This window comes from Chrysochloris asiatica, unplaced genomic scaffold (assembly GCF_000296735.1).
Source record: "Chrysochloris asiatica unplaced genomic scaffold, ChrAsi1.0 scaffold00050, whole genome shotgun sequence".
NCBI classification, from domain to species: Eukaryota; Metazoa; Chordata; class Mammalia; order Afrosoricida; family Chrysochloridae; genus Chrysochloris; species Chrysochloris asiatica.
The window spans coordinates 4,003,717-4,019,714 of record NW_006408568.1 but is presented as its reverse complement, the minus strand read 5'-3'; the positions used below and the strand labels follow the sequence as shown (position 1 = coordinate 4,019,714).

Genomic DNA, 15,998 nt, shown 5'->3' with positions numbered 1-15,998 from the left:
ATATTATATACATACATAATATTAGAAGTAAAACAACAATTAAGTAGTAGGATAAGGAATTATGAAAAATGGATTATATTTCTCATACCATTAATAATTTATAGGGTAGCCTTTGAGTCTTTCAGTTGTCACACATAATTCCAATAGTCCTGGTGTGGCGCTGTGGGTTAATGCGCCAGACTGCAAAGCTGTTTGAACTGCAAGGTCGGCAGTTCAAGCTCACCAGCTGTTCCTTAGACACCCTATAAAGGGTCACTATGGGTCGGAACTGACTCGACAGCACTTAACAACAACAAAAACAACATAGGATAAGCACTGAACTGCTAACCGCAAGGTCGGCAATTCAAATCATCCAGCCACTCCTTAGAAACTGTATACAGGGTCGCTAGGGCACTTAACGACAATAATATATTGTGGCTATATTTTATTTACATTGATAACTTTAATTAAAGTAAAAATTAAAAACTCACGAGTCATATTTCAAGTGCTCAGTCGCTAATGTGGCTAGTGGCAAGTGTATTGAGCAGTAGCAGATATAAAGCTGCATCATTACAGAAATTTCCGCTGGACAGTGCTAACCTAAGGATACAAATGCTAACATTAGGAAGAGGAGATAGTGGAAATGTTCATTTTCATTTGCATTGGAATACATTTTAGGTATCTCAAAGCAAAAGCAAACATTATCTGGAGTGAATTTCTATTCTATTCTCCCTAGGTTTCCTATCTTGCTCATTCCTCCCCACCCAACAAAAACCAGAACCCAAACCTACTCCTGTTCTTATGTCCATTCTCTTGGTAAACGGCTCCATCAAGCAGAGTGCACAGAAGCACAACTTGAAAATCATGGATTGTCTTCATCACCCACCACATCCAATATGATACTTTCCCTTCATTTTCCACCTTTGTCCAGCCCTTTATCCTTTCCCACCTGGATCACAATAGCAGCCTTCTAAGTCATCTACTTGCCATCTACTGCCATCTGAAAGATGCTTTTGAAACACAGGTTACTCCTGAGGAAAAGTAATAGCTAACTCTTCAGAAATGGTCCCACCTGTCTGTTACTTTCAATTTCCTCCCCTTGAGGTTCCACCTCCAGCCAGTCGGAACCAGTGGCTGGTCCTGGAGCTTGCTGCCTTGCCTGTCTTTGCACCCTCTAATCCCTCTGCCTAGAAAACTGCCCTCATCCTCATCTTTACACTTCAGCCTTGATTCGACTCAGGCCATGCCCTCCACAGCCGCTTCCTGCAGATGAATGCCTACTGTTCATTCCTCTGGAGTCTGCCATATCCCTTGTTGTTGTTGCTAAGTGCTGTAGAGTCGGTTCCGACTCATAGCAACCCTCCCTGTACAGGGTTTCTGAGACTGTAAATCTTTACGGGAGCAGAAAGCCTCCTCTTTCTGCTGTGGAACAACTGGTAGTTTCGAACTGCTGACCTTGAGATTTGTAGCCCGATTTGTAACCACTACGCTACCAGACACACTGCTTTATACACTTTTCTTGACCTTTCTTTCCTTTCCACTAGAATCTAGTGACTGGACCATAAATTGCTTGGGAGCAGGATCCTGATCTAGTTTGTCACTAGTGTGTACAACTCTACTGTATTGGGTTGCAAGTATGGAGCCTGGTGTCTGATCATGGTTCTTATACTCACTCTCTAACCACAGGCAGATTGCTTACCCTTTCTGTTTCTTCATCTGACACTAGAATAGCTAAGACCTGTAAGGGCTAAAGGTCATGTATGTGATGTGCTTACCACACTGCCTAGCATATCAGTGTTCACAAAAGATGGTTGTTGTTGGGCATTCAATAAATGTTTGTTGAATAATAAGAATTTTTCCAGTCTGTGGTACTGTCGGGCATTCAATAAATGTTTGTTGAATAATAAGAATTTTTCCAGTCTATGGTACTGTCTTCTAAATATCTTTGTAAGATTATGTAACTATCATTTTTACACATACATGTTAGGTTTAAACTTTGTCTCCCAATGTGATGCATTTTTTCCTGTTTATTTTTTTTCAAATAAGTGGCTTCAGTAGACTCTGCTCCTGTGGCCATCAAATTAGAACCTCAGCCCACACCAAAGAAGGTGTCTCTCTCTTCAGAGGCCACTAGGAAACCACTCCAGATATGCAGCCCTTCAGCTGAAAGCAGGAGACCTAAGTGGGTGCCACCAGGTATGGTATATTTATTGATCAAGGACAGGGGCTTGGAAAGTTCCTACTGATGGATTGTGTTCCTAGGTATAAATGTTACCTCTGAGCATCCCATATTATTACATATTCCTCACATCAAGAATTTCACATTTATTCCTCATGTACTTCACTATTCTGTAATATTAGGCATCTGGGCTGTTCATGGTTTTTTCGGTGTTACAAATAAGGTTGCAATAGGCATAACAATCCTTTTTTTTTTTTTTTTTTTAAAGAAATCTGTGACCACATCTCTGATTATTTTCTTAGAATAAATTCCTAGTACTAGAATTACCAAGTCAAAGGACAAAACCATTTTAAGATTTCTGAGATATAATCTGGCAACTTAATCCGTTTGGCCAGAATCTGTTAGCCTCCACCAGTCTGAAGCCGCAGGCCCTGTACCTGGGGATTCTAGCATTGAGCAAACTCAACTTCTGGCTCACACTCTGTTTTCTCTTGTTCCACAACCCAGTCTCACTGATTTCCAAGGACTTCCTGACTTACCTCTCTTGGCTTTACTAAAACCCTAATCTAGATCCTGTTTGTTTCATACGTAACTATTGCTGGTTTCTTCAGTCTTCCTACCTCTACTTTCCCACTTCCAACTACATGAGCCCTCTTCTGTAGTAAAATGGATCCTTTTTTTGGTCCCCTGGTGTGGCACTGTAGGATTAGCACTGGACTGCGAACTTGCACAAGGTCAGCAGTTCAAACCCACCAATCACTCCTTGGAAACCCTATACAGGGTCACTATGAGTCAGAACTGACCACTGTACCTGAAAACAGCAGCAAAGCATGTGGTAGGTTTTCTTCTGCCAGAGCCTCTATCCAGTTTCCTGTTCCTGATGTGTCTTCATTTGTCTTCTATTTTCTAAGCCCTTCCAAATCACCCCAGTTTTTGCTTCTTGGAAGCATTTTATTGGTTGGTCTGTAGTGGTTACTCCCCTAATGGTAATAAGTTAATTAATAGGTGGAGTTAGACCTGGGCTGTGGGAATGCAGGATTACTTAATTCCCAGTGCTGTCTGGGTTGTGGAGTAGCAGGCATCATTATTGTCATAGGTACGTATATCATTCTTTTAGAGAAAAGCTTGGCAGGAGACAGAAAAATAAACTCATCCTTTGATCTAGTGTCTTCGTTATCTAGTACTGCTAGAACAGAAACACCACAAGTGGATGGCTTCAACAAACAAATGTATTTGCTCACAATTTGTGGTTAAGTGCCATCAAGTCGGTTCTGACCCATAGCGACCCTGTATAGGGCTCCAAAGGACAGACTGATGAGTTTGATCTACCCACCTTGATGTTTAAGCCGACCTTGAAATTGAGTGTTTATCCTACAGCACCACACCAAGACTCCTCACAATTTAGGAAGCTAGAAGTCCAAATTCAGGGTGCCACCTTCAGGGGAGGTTTTCTCTCTGACAGCTCTGGGTGAAGGTCCATGACTCTTTAGTATCCATAATGCCCAGTGTTCTTGGACTCCCTGGTGATCTTGATGTGGTTTAGCATCAATCTTCCTGTCTCTGCTTGCTAATTTATTGTTAAGTGCACTGGAGACAATTCTGACCCACAGAGAACCTGTATAGGATTTCCAAGGGGCGACTGGTGAGCTTGAACTGCTGACCTTGGAGTTTAAACCGACCTTGGGATTCAGGGTTTATCCTACAGCACTACACTGGGACTACAGCTTGCAATTTAGGTTGTTGTTGTTACGTGCCATCCAGTTGGTATCATAGTGACCCTATCAGCAGAAGGAAACACTGCCCACTGCCCTGCCCGATTTATATATTGAAAAAGATGGATTTAAGACACACCCTATACTAATCGTGTCTCATTAACATAACAAAGACAGCCCATTCCCAAATGACCTGAAAATTATAATTGCATTTCCTTACTCTTTTACAACAAATGTTATTTGCTTCCCCTTCCTCTTTCAGCTTTCACTGTTGATGTTTTATTGTCATTACCGTGACTTTAAGGGGGTGTTTTGGAAATAGGCCTTCCTTTCTGCTCTTCAGGACTCCTTCTGCTGATCTAGTCTATAGTTTGATAAACTCTGGAGAGCAGAACAGCATTCATTATGTCTTCTGCTTCTTCTGTTTTACATATGAATCTTTAAGGGATTTCTAACATCAGCGTCCTGTTTTCTTTCAGCGGAATCCAGAAGTAGCAGCAGCAAGAGCAGCCCACTGCCAGTGGTATCTGTTAAGTCTCCAAGTCAGAGTCTTCGCCTGGGCTTGTCCAGATTAGCACGAGTTAAACCTTTACATCCAGCTGCAGCTAGTAGCTGAGTGTGATGTGGGTGGTAGCAAAGAAACTTTTGATGTAGCAAATCACAATTCTGTGTTTGTATTTAGGTTGTGTTATTACTTGAGGACGGGATTGTAACATAAAGGACTCATTGAACATGTCACATAAATGACCGCTGCCCATTTTGTGATGATGTTCTCTGAAAAATGCTTCAAGACTTCAATAATAAATTTATAAGGATTATATTCTAATTTCATTTCTGTCTGAATAGCATGTTGTATTATTCCCTTAAGTATAAGTCACTGTCATTAAGCGATGGTCACTTTGATGTAGAGGCAGTTGAACGGTTCAGTTTATCTGGTGAAAGAAGCCATTTCCATTTCCTTCAAGAGACGTCTCTAGAATGATAGAAGCCGCTTAAGCCACCTTATCGGTTTTATTGCCAAGATGCTTCTGCTTCATATTGCAGCCAATTATATTTATAGTAAGAATTCAAAATTAATTTTACACATTAAAATGGTAGCTGCACTATGGCATACACCCTATACTTAGAAGTAGAAGCTGATTGTATAATAAGTAGAATTTCATGATGTTTTATGAAGGCTTCTTTGTCAAAATCTTTAATCAAAGTAAAAAGGCTCAAGGTGCTCCTCTTTCCGAAACACCACAGCATCCATCTGTCTTTAATGGTCTACAGTTCAGGAGAAAATGAGAGCTTTTCAAAGAATTTTAGCCTTTTTGTTGTAAACATAAATGAGCAGCTGTGTCTTAAGCAGTGCTTTAGTCATCCCTGTTATATTCGGTAATGTTGCTTTTTAGGAAACTGAGGTATGAATTTACTGTGAATAAAAATAGTCGTGGATATTTCATGTTGAATTTCAACCAGATTCTGATCATTTTTTATTAAAAAAAAATTTCAAACCATGTTAACCACTTAAAAATGATTAATCGGGCTGCTAACCTCAAGTCAGCAGTTCGAAACTACCAGCTGTTCCACAGGAGAAAGATGAGACTTTCTGTTCCTGTAAAGATTTGCGGGGTCGCTATGAGTGAGAACCAACTCCATGGCACACAACCACCACCACCAACCAATACATAGCTTAGTTCTTGGTTTATGGAAACAATTGTTAATATGAAAATAAGTATGATTATAGAGAGCATTTGCTCCGATACAAAATTCCTCCTGTACATTTTTTTCTTATGTTTTGGGAGTCCTAGTGTGGCACTGTAAGATAAGCACTGGATTGCTAACCACAAAGTTGTTGGTTCAAACCCTGCAGCTGTTCCTTAGAAACCATGAACAGGGTTTGCTCTGAGTCAGAGTCAAAGGCACTTAACAACAACAAAAATGTATTGTTTTAAGGAGTTAGTTGGAGTCCTGGTGTGACGTTGTGGGTTAATGCGCTGTACTACAAGGTCCTTGGTTCAAGCTCACCAGCCATTCCTTGGAAACCCTATAAAGGGTGGCTATCAGTAGGAATCGACTCGAAGGCACTTAACAACAACAACATTGAAGGAGCTGTTTAAGGCAACTCTGCTGCTAACCAGAAGACGAGTTCAAATCCACCAGCCATTCTAAGTATAAAAGATATAGCAATTGGCTTCTGTAAACATTTACAACCTTGGAACCCCATGTGGACCATTATGCAATATCTGTGAGGGGCACTCTGAGTCAGAATCAAGTCAACAGCAAGGAGTAGTGAATATTCTATACTTTCATACACAACTTTGTTGTGGTTAAGTGCCGTCGAGTCCATTCCTACCCATAGCGACCCTGTACAGGGTTTCAAAGGAGCACCTGGTGAGCTTGAACCACCGACCTTGCAGTTCAAACGACTTTGCAGTCTGATGCATTAGCTCACAGCGCCACACCAGGACTCCGCTCATACACCACTACATTCCTTTTAAAACCATTTGCCAGTTATATAATTATAATATCAGGGTGTTGGTGCAGTTCAACAATAAACATTTGCCAAGAGCCTCCTCAGTTGAATACTGATATCATTGATGAATCATCTAACGCCAACTTGATAATCTTGTTTTCTCCATGGTAATCATAATAATTTCTATTTGTAAATTAGCTAAAAGTATGTTTTAAAACTGGTCATAAAAGCTGAAACCACTAATTACTTTTATGTTGCTAAATCCATTGTACTGTTGTCTCATCTAGTTTTACCGAACCTGTTTATCATACTCTGCGTAAAACACTTATTTCCTTGGCTCATGTGAGGCCATTCTAGTGCAATTTTCTCCCCATGTTCCTCCCTGCTCTGTATTATCTCTAGTATTTAGTGTTCCCTGTAGATACTTCCACCACAGTACATTTTTGTTCCTTTTTTGTCCCCTTGGTACCTGCCCTGCCACCCCCCCCACCCCTACTTTCTTTTTTTAAAGAGCTTGGATGACTAACCTCCAGTGATAAACCTGTGTGCCGAGTCAGGATCTGTAGCTCAAACCTTGCTCTTGACACAGACCTGTTACCTGGTGCATTGACAGTTTGATGTAGTAAATCAATCACTAAATTCAACAATATGCTCCCTATCCCCAACCTTTTCCCTTCTATATTTTCTGTTAATAAATGATCCAACAATCACCCCAGATATCTAAGGCCTGGAACTTCGTCTCTCTGCTCTCTCACCCCTTACATCCAAACACCAAACTCTTGTCTTTTTCCAAACTATTCCTTCCTTCCACCTGTTTTCTTTTACTCTAAGACATCATCACTTACTACTAACAGGCATCCTAACCTACTCTAGACTGCCCTCCATGTAATTATTGCCAGAGTGAAGTTTTTAAAATAAAATTGAACATGAACACCTCTCTGCTAAAAATCCTCAAATGTACACCTTAACCCCTTTAATTCACAAGCTGCTTCAAAATCTGGCTGGCCCCTGTCTGCTTCTTTAGTTGGATACTGCCATGTACCTAGCCGGAACAAACTGAATGCCTGCTCCTAAGGGTGCTCTCCTTTTCCATGGCCCTGGGGCTTCATATCCGTGGCATAGTGGATTACACATTGGACTGCTAACTACAAGGTCAGCTGTTAGAATTCACCAAGCACTCCTTGGAAGAAAGATGAGGCTTTCCGTTCCCATAGTGGCTTATAGCCTCAGAAGCCCTATACAGGCTTACTATGAGTTGGAACCGATGTGATGGTGATAGAGACGATTAAGTGCTGGCCTACTAAATGAAAGGTTGGTGGTTCAGGTTCACCCAGAGGCTGGTCGGAAGAAAGGGCTGGTAATCTATTCCTGAAATACCTGGCTTGACAAACTGAATTGAGTCTCTGACAACTGGTATGGGTGTGTTTTGTGTTCTTTTTGTAGTGGGGGTGTTTGGGCTTTCATATAGGTTCATACTTGCCTTTACATGACTAGCTCCTATTTTTTAAAAATTCTGTTGTTTTTTTTTTTCTTTTTATTGTGGTTTTGATGAAAGTTTACAAAACAGATTGGTTTCCCATTCAGTTCATACACATTTTATTTTGTGACGCTGATTTCCCATTTCCATGCCACCTTTCCTATGTTTTTCTGCCTTCTGAGCTTTATCTCAGGGCCACGACTGCCCTTTTGATCTCCTTTGGTTGACTGTTCTAAGGGGTGCATTCCTCCCTCTTGTTACTGGTCACATTATAGGCCTGTCTCTGGCTGAAAGTTGAGCCATGAGGGTGTGTTCACTGCCAGACTTGCTCCTACTTGCTCTCGAAGACTCAAATATCAGTTCTTTCAAAAAGCTTTATTGAATGTCTGTTCTTTCTTAGACTAACAATGAGTTTCTGCTGACCAAGCTGCTGTCATTCATTTTTAACTTTCCTTTATCTGCATGCCGTCACCTCGTTTCAGAGTAGGAACCCAAAAGTGCTCACTTTAATAAATTACATCAGAATAAATTACATCCAGAACCTTTGTTGGGTGCTCCTCTGACAACCCCATACTTCTCTTGAAGAGGAGAGGGATAATCTCAGATGTTTGGTCTGCTCAGTCTACTCTAAACTCTATCCTCAGGACCTAGGGATTAGGGAGGAAGATGTGTTTTTGTTTTTTGTTCGGGGGGAGGGGACTCGATCACAAGGATTTGAGTTCCCCACGAGCGACGCCCAGCAGTGGGTCTTCCGAATGCCACATTTCTCCCGTCCCACTGCGGGCGGGGGATTCGGGCTGAGCTCAGGAGATAGGTTCTTTCCGCTGATGTGAAGGGGATTGGGGACCGGACCAGAGTCTAAGCCCCTTCAGCTTCGGAGTCACAAAAAGGCCGGGCATAGTTTCTATAGCGACGGAAGGAGGGTGTGGCCCTCCACCTGCAGTACTTCCCCTGTTACAGCAGATCCTAGCTCCCTGCACAGGCCGGCCGGGGGCAGCTGGTGCTAGTCCGATGCAGCTCCTCCCACCTCCCACTCCCACCGGAACAAAGTAAGGCCAGGAAGGCGGGAGGGGCAAGTCTAAATTCACTTGCTGGTCTGACCCAGCCCTTCAAGGGGAAGGGGTGTCTGGGCACTGAGGTGGGAGTGTGAAGAGGGGAGAAAGGAGAAGAATGAAAGGTGTATGAATGAAGAAAAGTAGAGGGAATTTGTGGGACAATGTGTGTGTGTGTGTGTGAATGAGGTGTATGAATGCAGACACGGGCTTGAGGAGGAAAAGGGACGGAGTGTGGGTGTAGAGTAAAGGAAAGTACAATTTTAGATCTTGTTCTGAACAACGGCATCCTCAGAAATTCAACATCAATAGACTTTTCTGTTCATGATAAAATGCCCCTGAACGCGAAGTGGGGAGAGATGGATTTTAGGGGATTCATAAAACCTACCCTGAAGGAATGCTTCCAGCCCTGTCTCCAACAACTGAAAACAAGACTAGCTAAATCGCTTTCTTCACTACTTGTATTGGTTGTCAGAGGCGGGGCTACCTTCACTCTCTGGCTGATCTGGGTGATATTAAGAACATTCTGACTCAGCCCATATTCCTGTATGCCTCTGCCGTCAACCAGAGACCAGTCCCTTGACACAAGAGCATATTAAGGTATAACAGGGGACCAGAACACTCAGAGTTACACTTTACTCCCAGATGGTACTGGCTCCTACTTGGGGTAATTCCCAACAGCAGCAAATTGCTCCTTAAAATGGGGTTGAACTATACAAATTTTGAGAAGCTTTTAAATGCTGTGGTTAACTTGTGGTATTTGCTATGTTGAAAATGTCCACCAACCCATTCAAGGTTTAAGTAATTTGTGACCCTTCCACATAGACTCCAATCTTAATTGGACCTTTCACTGTCCAGGCTTAAATAGAGATTTAGCAAAAAGAGGAGGCCCTTTAAGAATGGAAATGGAATCCTGGTGTGAATAAAAATTGGACAGCTAGCTACAAGATTGGTGGTATAAACCCACCAACTACTCCTCAGAAATCCTCTCAGGGAATAGATGAATTGGTACAGATTCTATGACACTTTAACAACAAGTAAGAGTGGAAAAGTTCAAAATGTGGAAACGACAGATATAAATGTCCTTTGTAGTCTGCATCACTTGAATTTAATCACCTATTTGTAGTTATTGTTAAGTGCTGTCTAGTCAATTCTGACTCATTGTGACTCTGTATAGGGTTTCAGAGGAGCAGCTAGTGAGTTTGAACTGCCTCCTAGAGCACCACACCAGGTAGCGATGTAAAATCCAGGAGTTCAAAATGCTTTTCAAACCAGTTCGAAAACTATGGCTAACTGGTTCTATGAATTAACTTGGTAGTTTCCTTCAGTTTTAGACCTTATCTAGCAGACAGAGGTAAACCTGAAGCGAGTCTTTAGCAGTATGCCAGAGTTTCCCGTCTTTGGCCCTCTCCAACTCAACATTCTTGTCAGCAAATATGCCAGAGTGCAAACTGTGGAGGGCCCAGGGTTGGGAGAACTGGTCTTAGCCAACTCCCAATCAAATGTGACAGCTTGACTGCATTAGTAGAAATATAGTTACCAGATCAAGGGATAAGAAGGTCTTACTGCCTGGTTTAGCATTGAGTCTATAAAAACTGTAGCCACTGTAAGAGAGACCATAAATAGAATAAAATAAACTCTAGAAAATAGTGACAACCACAATGCTGTCTTCCCATTGTGTTTGCATGTGGTATCATAGAAGTAGGAGTTTGAAAGCAAACCAAAACAAAGCAAAACTACATGTGTAAGGACCAAACTGATTTTGCCTGATTTTGCCTACCTAGAAACTGCTTGACTAAACTCTAGTCAGGCTCAGGAAAGCATTTTAAATAGACAAGGCCTCAGTTATTAGTTCCCTCCAGAGGCAAGGTCAATCTCCATTCTGTACATTAGCCTGAACATGTACTCTAGCTCCAAGAATATGATATATGTATAAATAGCCAGGCAGCTCAAGGCCAGAGGCCAGATGTTTTCCTTTACCCTAGCCTAAGAACAAAGACCACCAGTCCTGACCAATTAAACTGTAACATCTCATAGTTTGTCAATTGTTAACCAATCCAAAGATTGTAAAGCTGAGAAACCTGAGCTGTTTGAAAATTCTATAAAAACCCTGCAGACAATGAATTTGGGGCTCTTTCCCTATTCCGAAATGTCGGATAAGGTTAGAGACCTGGCTCGAGCTTGATTAAACAACCCTTATGTATTTGCATCGGTACACGGCTCCGGGGTGGTCTTTGGGGACCCTGAATTCTGGGCATAACGCATGACACCTAGAGATCAGTAGATTCAGGGGAAGGAAATACGGCCACTGTTCTCAACAGTAGTGAGGGTAGATTTGCATTGTTGTTCTGCAGAGGATGATAGGGATCAGTTGTTGCTTTGTGCTGTCAAGTGGTTATGACTCATAGGGACCCTGTATAGAGTTTCCATAGAGTGGCTGGTGAATTTGAACCTCTGACCTTGTTTGTAATACAAACTGTCCCTGTGGTCCAGTGCTTATCCTATAGTGCCATACCAAGACTCCTATAAAAATCAGTGTTGTTGTTGTTGTTAAGTGCCATCAAATTGATTCTGACCCATAGCGACCCTGTATAGAGTTTCCAAGGAGCAGCTGGTGAGCTTGAACCGCTGACCTTGCAGTTCAAACGGCTTTGCAGTTTGGCGCATTATTTTACTCAATATAATTTGGTCTTTGAATAAACATCTATTGAACACCAAACATAAGACAGGGCTTTGAAAAGTCGGTGGGAAAATTCCATTACCTTTGAATTCCATTTTCCACAAACTTTTTGAAGCTCCTTAGCATGCAGAGGAGCAGCTAAGTATGAAATGGGTTGCCTGCAAAACCAAGAAGCCCTGTAGTATAACTATTCAGCAAACCCTGTTGCGATAATATTCAAGCACAGGCAGAGTGATTGTCAGGAATATGAAAGAGAATCCCTGCCTGGTGTGGAAAAGTGAACAAGATGACTTCAAAGACTTCTCTAACTCTTAACAAGTCTGTGAGTCAGGGGACCTTTAAAAGTTTCAAGGATAATATATCAGCCGGAGGATTTCTCTTTGGCAGTTGTAAGTGCTGTGGAGTCAATTTTGACTTATAGAACTGCCCTATAGGTTTTTCAGGTAGAGATCATGAGGTCTTTCTCCCATAGGATTGCTGAATGAGTTCAAGCCACCAGCCTTTCAGTTCGCAGCCGAGCACTTAACTGCTGTGCCACCAGGTCTCCTTCTCTTGGGCAGAAGTGAATGCAATGAAAGTTCATTATCTCCTGTTCACAAATACAAAGGGAATCCCTGCAAGTACTATACTGTCACAATTTCTTTCTAAAATAAAAGTCAAACTACTGACAACTACAAAAGAAGTATTGAATTCCTAACAGATAAATCTCAAAAGATACATTTCCTTTTCAGATATCCAGATAAACGTTGCTGTTAGGTGCTGTCATTTGGTTCTGACTCAAAGCGACCCTATACACAATAGAAAGATACAGTGACCCGTCCTTCGCCATCCTCAGGATTGTTGCTATGTTTGAGCTCACTGTGCTGCCACTATGTCAGTCCATCTTGTTGGGGGTCTTCCTCTTTTTTGCTGACCTTCCACTTTACTAAGCTTGATGTCCTTCTCCAGGGACTGATCCCTCCTGACATGTCCAAAGAACTAGAGACAAAGCCTCCCCATGCTCACTTATAAGGAGCACTCCAGCTGTACTTCCAAGACAGATCTGTTTGTCCTTCTGGCAGCCCATGGCACTTTCAATAGTCTCCAGCACCGTAATTCAAATGCATCAATTCTTCTATGCTCTTCCTTATTTGCTTTAGCTTCCCTATGCTCAAGAGCAAATTTCAGAGTCTCTTCTGACTTCCATTTTGGTCTTGGCTATCTTTCCTGTTTTTTTTTTTTTTTAATGTTTTATTGTGAGTTATATGATAGTTTACACGAGAGAACCTCAGTTCCATACTCATTCCATCGTATAGCATTACACTGCCATGGTTCCAATCCCCTCCATGCATCGTCTTCGGACCAAAGGGCATATCCCAGAAACCCGTGCTCTACGCTTCATCCCTCCGTGTCATCATCTCTGTCTCCATCTCAGGCATCCCCGGTTCTCTGGGTGGGGTCCCGTTCTCGGCTCTTATCCGTTGGTAGTCCCAGAGACCTCCGCTCCTAGACTGGAGAAATAATTGCTGTCTTCCTTGCTACAAAACATCTACCCTTGCATTACCAACCCTCACAATCCGTCTTGATAACTATTATTCACTACAGTATCTCATGCAACCCATCTGTATTTCATTTCATCAGCTCCACCTAGACAAATTAGATAGTACTCACTGGTGATTCTGCCTTCCTCTATGCCCCCTAGCTCTAGGTTCCCTCTTGAAAGCTTGTAAGCCAGTTACTTCTTGCCTTTGTAGTCCCTCCTTCCCCATTTGGGTATCCAATGTCCAAGTTGCCCCTCTCTGTCTACTCTGTGTGTGGAGGGGGTGTTTCCTGTTTTTTTTTAAAATGACATTTGCTTTTCTTCATGTATGATTCTCTTGATGTCATCCCACAACTCTTCTGGTCTTCAGTCTAATGGATTAAATTTGTTTATTGACATGGTCTCTAAATTCAGGTGGGATATACTTGAGGTCATATTTTGGTTCTCACGGACTTGTTTTAATTTTCTTCAACATCAGCCTGAACTTGCATAACAGCAATTGATGGTCCCTTCCACAGTTGACTTCTGGCCTTCTTTTGGCTGATTATATTGTTTCTGCATAGTCTGTTCCCACAATTTGATTCCTGTATATTCCATCTGGTGAGATCCATGTGCTACTTTTTTTTTTTTTTTTTTTAAGTAAAAACATTGAAGTGATTAAGTTGCTGGTCTTGCAAAATTCTATCGTTTGAACTTCAGCATCATTTCTTTCACCAACACCATATTTTCCAACTATTTATCCTTTCCCTTTGTTTTCAATCTTCAGATCCCAATTAGCCATGATTATTTATGTATCTTGATTGTATGTTTGATCAATTTAAGATTGAAGAAATTGGAAGAATTTTTCAATTTCATCATCACTGGCTTTGGTGGCTAGATCATAATTTTGAATGATAGAGGTTTTAACTGGTCTTCCTTGTAGGTGTATGGATATTATCCTATCACAGACAGCACTGTACTTCAGGATAGGTCTTTTTGTTGATGAGTGTGATTCCATTCTTCTTCAATGTTCCCAGCATAGAAGCCATAGAACTCTTGCTCAATGCCAGTCCATTTCAGCTCATTGGTGTGGCACCGTGGATAAGTGACTGACCTCAAGGTCAGTTTGAACTGCAAGGTCAACAGTTCAAACTCACCAGTTGCTCCTTGGAAACCCTATACAGAGTTGCTCTATAGAGTCGGAATCATCTCTATGGTACATAATAACAACAAATGTCTAGGATGGCGTTCTGATGTGGTGCTTTAGGGTAAAGATTCGACTGCAAGGTCAGTTTGAACTGCAAGTTTGGTGTTTCAAATCTACCAGCAGCTCCTTGGAAACCCTATACGAGGTCACTAAGAGTCAGAACCAGCTCAATGACACTAAAACAGCAACAACATCTAGAATACAGATCTTTATGTGTCTATTTCATTTTTTATGACTTCCAGTTTTCCTAGATTCATACTTCATACAGTCCATGTTCTGATTATTAATGGATGATTGCACCTGTTTCTTCCCATTTTGAGTGGTGTCACATCAGAAAATGAAGGTCCTGAAAGCTTTGTTCCACAATGTCGGTGGTTTGAGCTCACCAGTGACTCCCAGGAAAAAGAAGAGACTTTCTGCTCCTGTAAAGATTTATAGCCTTGAAAACCCTACACAGGGTTGCTATGAGTTGGTACCGACTCTAAGGCATGTAACAACCACAACATACAGCTCACCATCCCTGTGCCCAAGAAACAATCATTGTTGTTGTTTTAAGTGCTGTTGAGTCGGTTCCAACCCATAGTGACCTTGTATAGGGTTTCCAAGGAGCAGCTGGTGAGCTTGAACCACCGACCTTGCAGTTCCAACTAACTTTGAAGTCCAGTGCATTAATCCACAGTGCCACATCAGGACTCCAAGAGAAAATTAAAATCAGAAAAAATATATATATATACATAATGAAGTAGCACTAAAGCTTCTGACCAAGTGACAAAATGAGCATCAAAGATGAATGTGCTGAGGAAATCCATAGAGCAGGATCAGTGGGGCTAGGAAGGTAAGGAAGCTCCGGTCTGCATGTGAGAAAGTCTTAAGGAGGAATTTAAATTTTTTAGTTTCCATTCTCAAAGCAGCATCCACTCTAGCTCTGGGTTCAGTTTATTCTTTTCAGTCCTTTATGCAACAAGGTACAAAACATAAAAAGTACTTTAATTCTTTTCTTATGTAGTTCACATTTGGGGGATTAAAAAGTGGTGTTTGTAAATCTTCGAGTCTGGGATGAGTGTTTTCATTGGAATCCAGATTGACTGCATAAAGAAAGAAAGGTCCGAAAGAAAGCCTTTGAGAACCACAGAATTAGTTAGGGAATAAGCCACAGTAGAATGATTTTTCCCAGTTTGATAGTATTTCCATAGAATTCAAATCAGAGGAACTTAGAATTAGTAGTACCTTTAGAGGCCATCTCCTCCAGTCTCGTTATTGTACAGACTTGCTTTAACTCAATTCCATAACGTAACAGAATTGTTTTTCCATCTTGCAGTGAGTTGAATATTTATAGGACTATGCTCTGAATAAGGAGCTCTGGTAGAGTAGTGGTTACGAATCGGGTTGTGAGCCTCAAGGTCAGCAGTTCAAAACTACCAGCTGTACTGCGGGAGAAAGATGAGGCCTTCTGCTCCCGTAAAGATTTACAGCCTTGGAAACCCTGTACAGGGTCACTATGAGTCAGAACCGACTCCACGGCACATAACAACAACAATGCTCTCAATGAAGAAGGTGCAGAAAGATATCCAGAAGAAACATTTCTACCAATTGTCTTCCTTTTCCTTTTCTACAGGCATAGAACTCATTTCATATGTATGTATATGTATAAAATATATATACATTTTAGGGAAGGAGTTGTTTGTGGCAAGAAAATATGGCTTATTTTGCAGTTAGGGGAAATGGGTCTTTTTGCTTAAAGTCCTGAACTGTAAAC

The 15,998-nt window shown here is 41.5% G+C and overlaps 2 protein-coding genes across 2 annotated transcripts in view; both read left to right on the top strand.

The window, feature by feature from the left end:
• The window catches only part of RAD51AP1 (RAD51 associated protein 1), a 24,193-nt gene extending 19,707 nt beyond the window's left edge, over positions 1-4,486 (top strand). The window contains 2 exon segments of the mRNA XM_006878252.1: positions 2,026-2,175; positions 4,350-4,486. Of these exon segments, the coding sequence (XP_006878314.1) occupies positions 2,026-2,175; positions 4,350-4,486 (287 nt within the window).
• Positions 4,487-15,015: 10,529 nt separating this feature from the next.
• DYRK4 (dual-specificity tyrosine-(Y)-phosphorylation regulated kinase 4) overlaps positions 15,016-15,998 on the top strand; it is a 73,304-nt gene continuing 72,321 nt past the window's right edge. The window contains exon 1 of the mRNA XM_006862767.1: positions 15,016-15,077. Within this exon, the coding sequence (XP_006862829.1) occupies positions 15,016-15,077 (62 nt within the window). The remainder of the gene's footprint in view (positions 15,078-15,998) is intronic.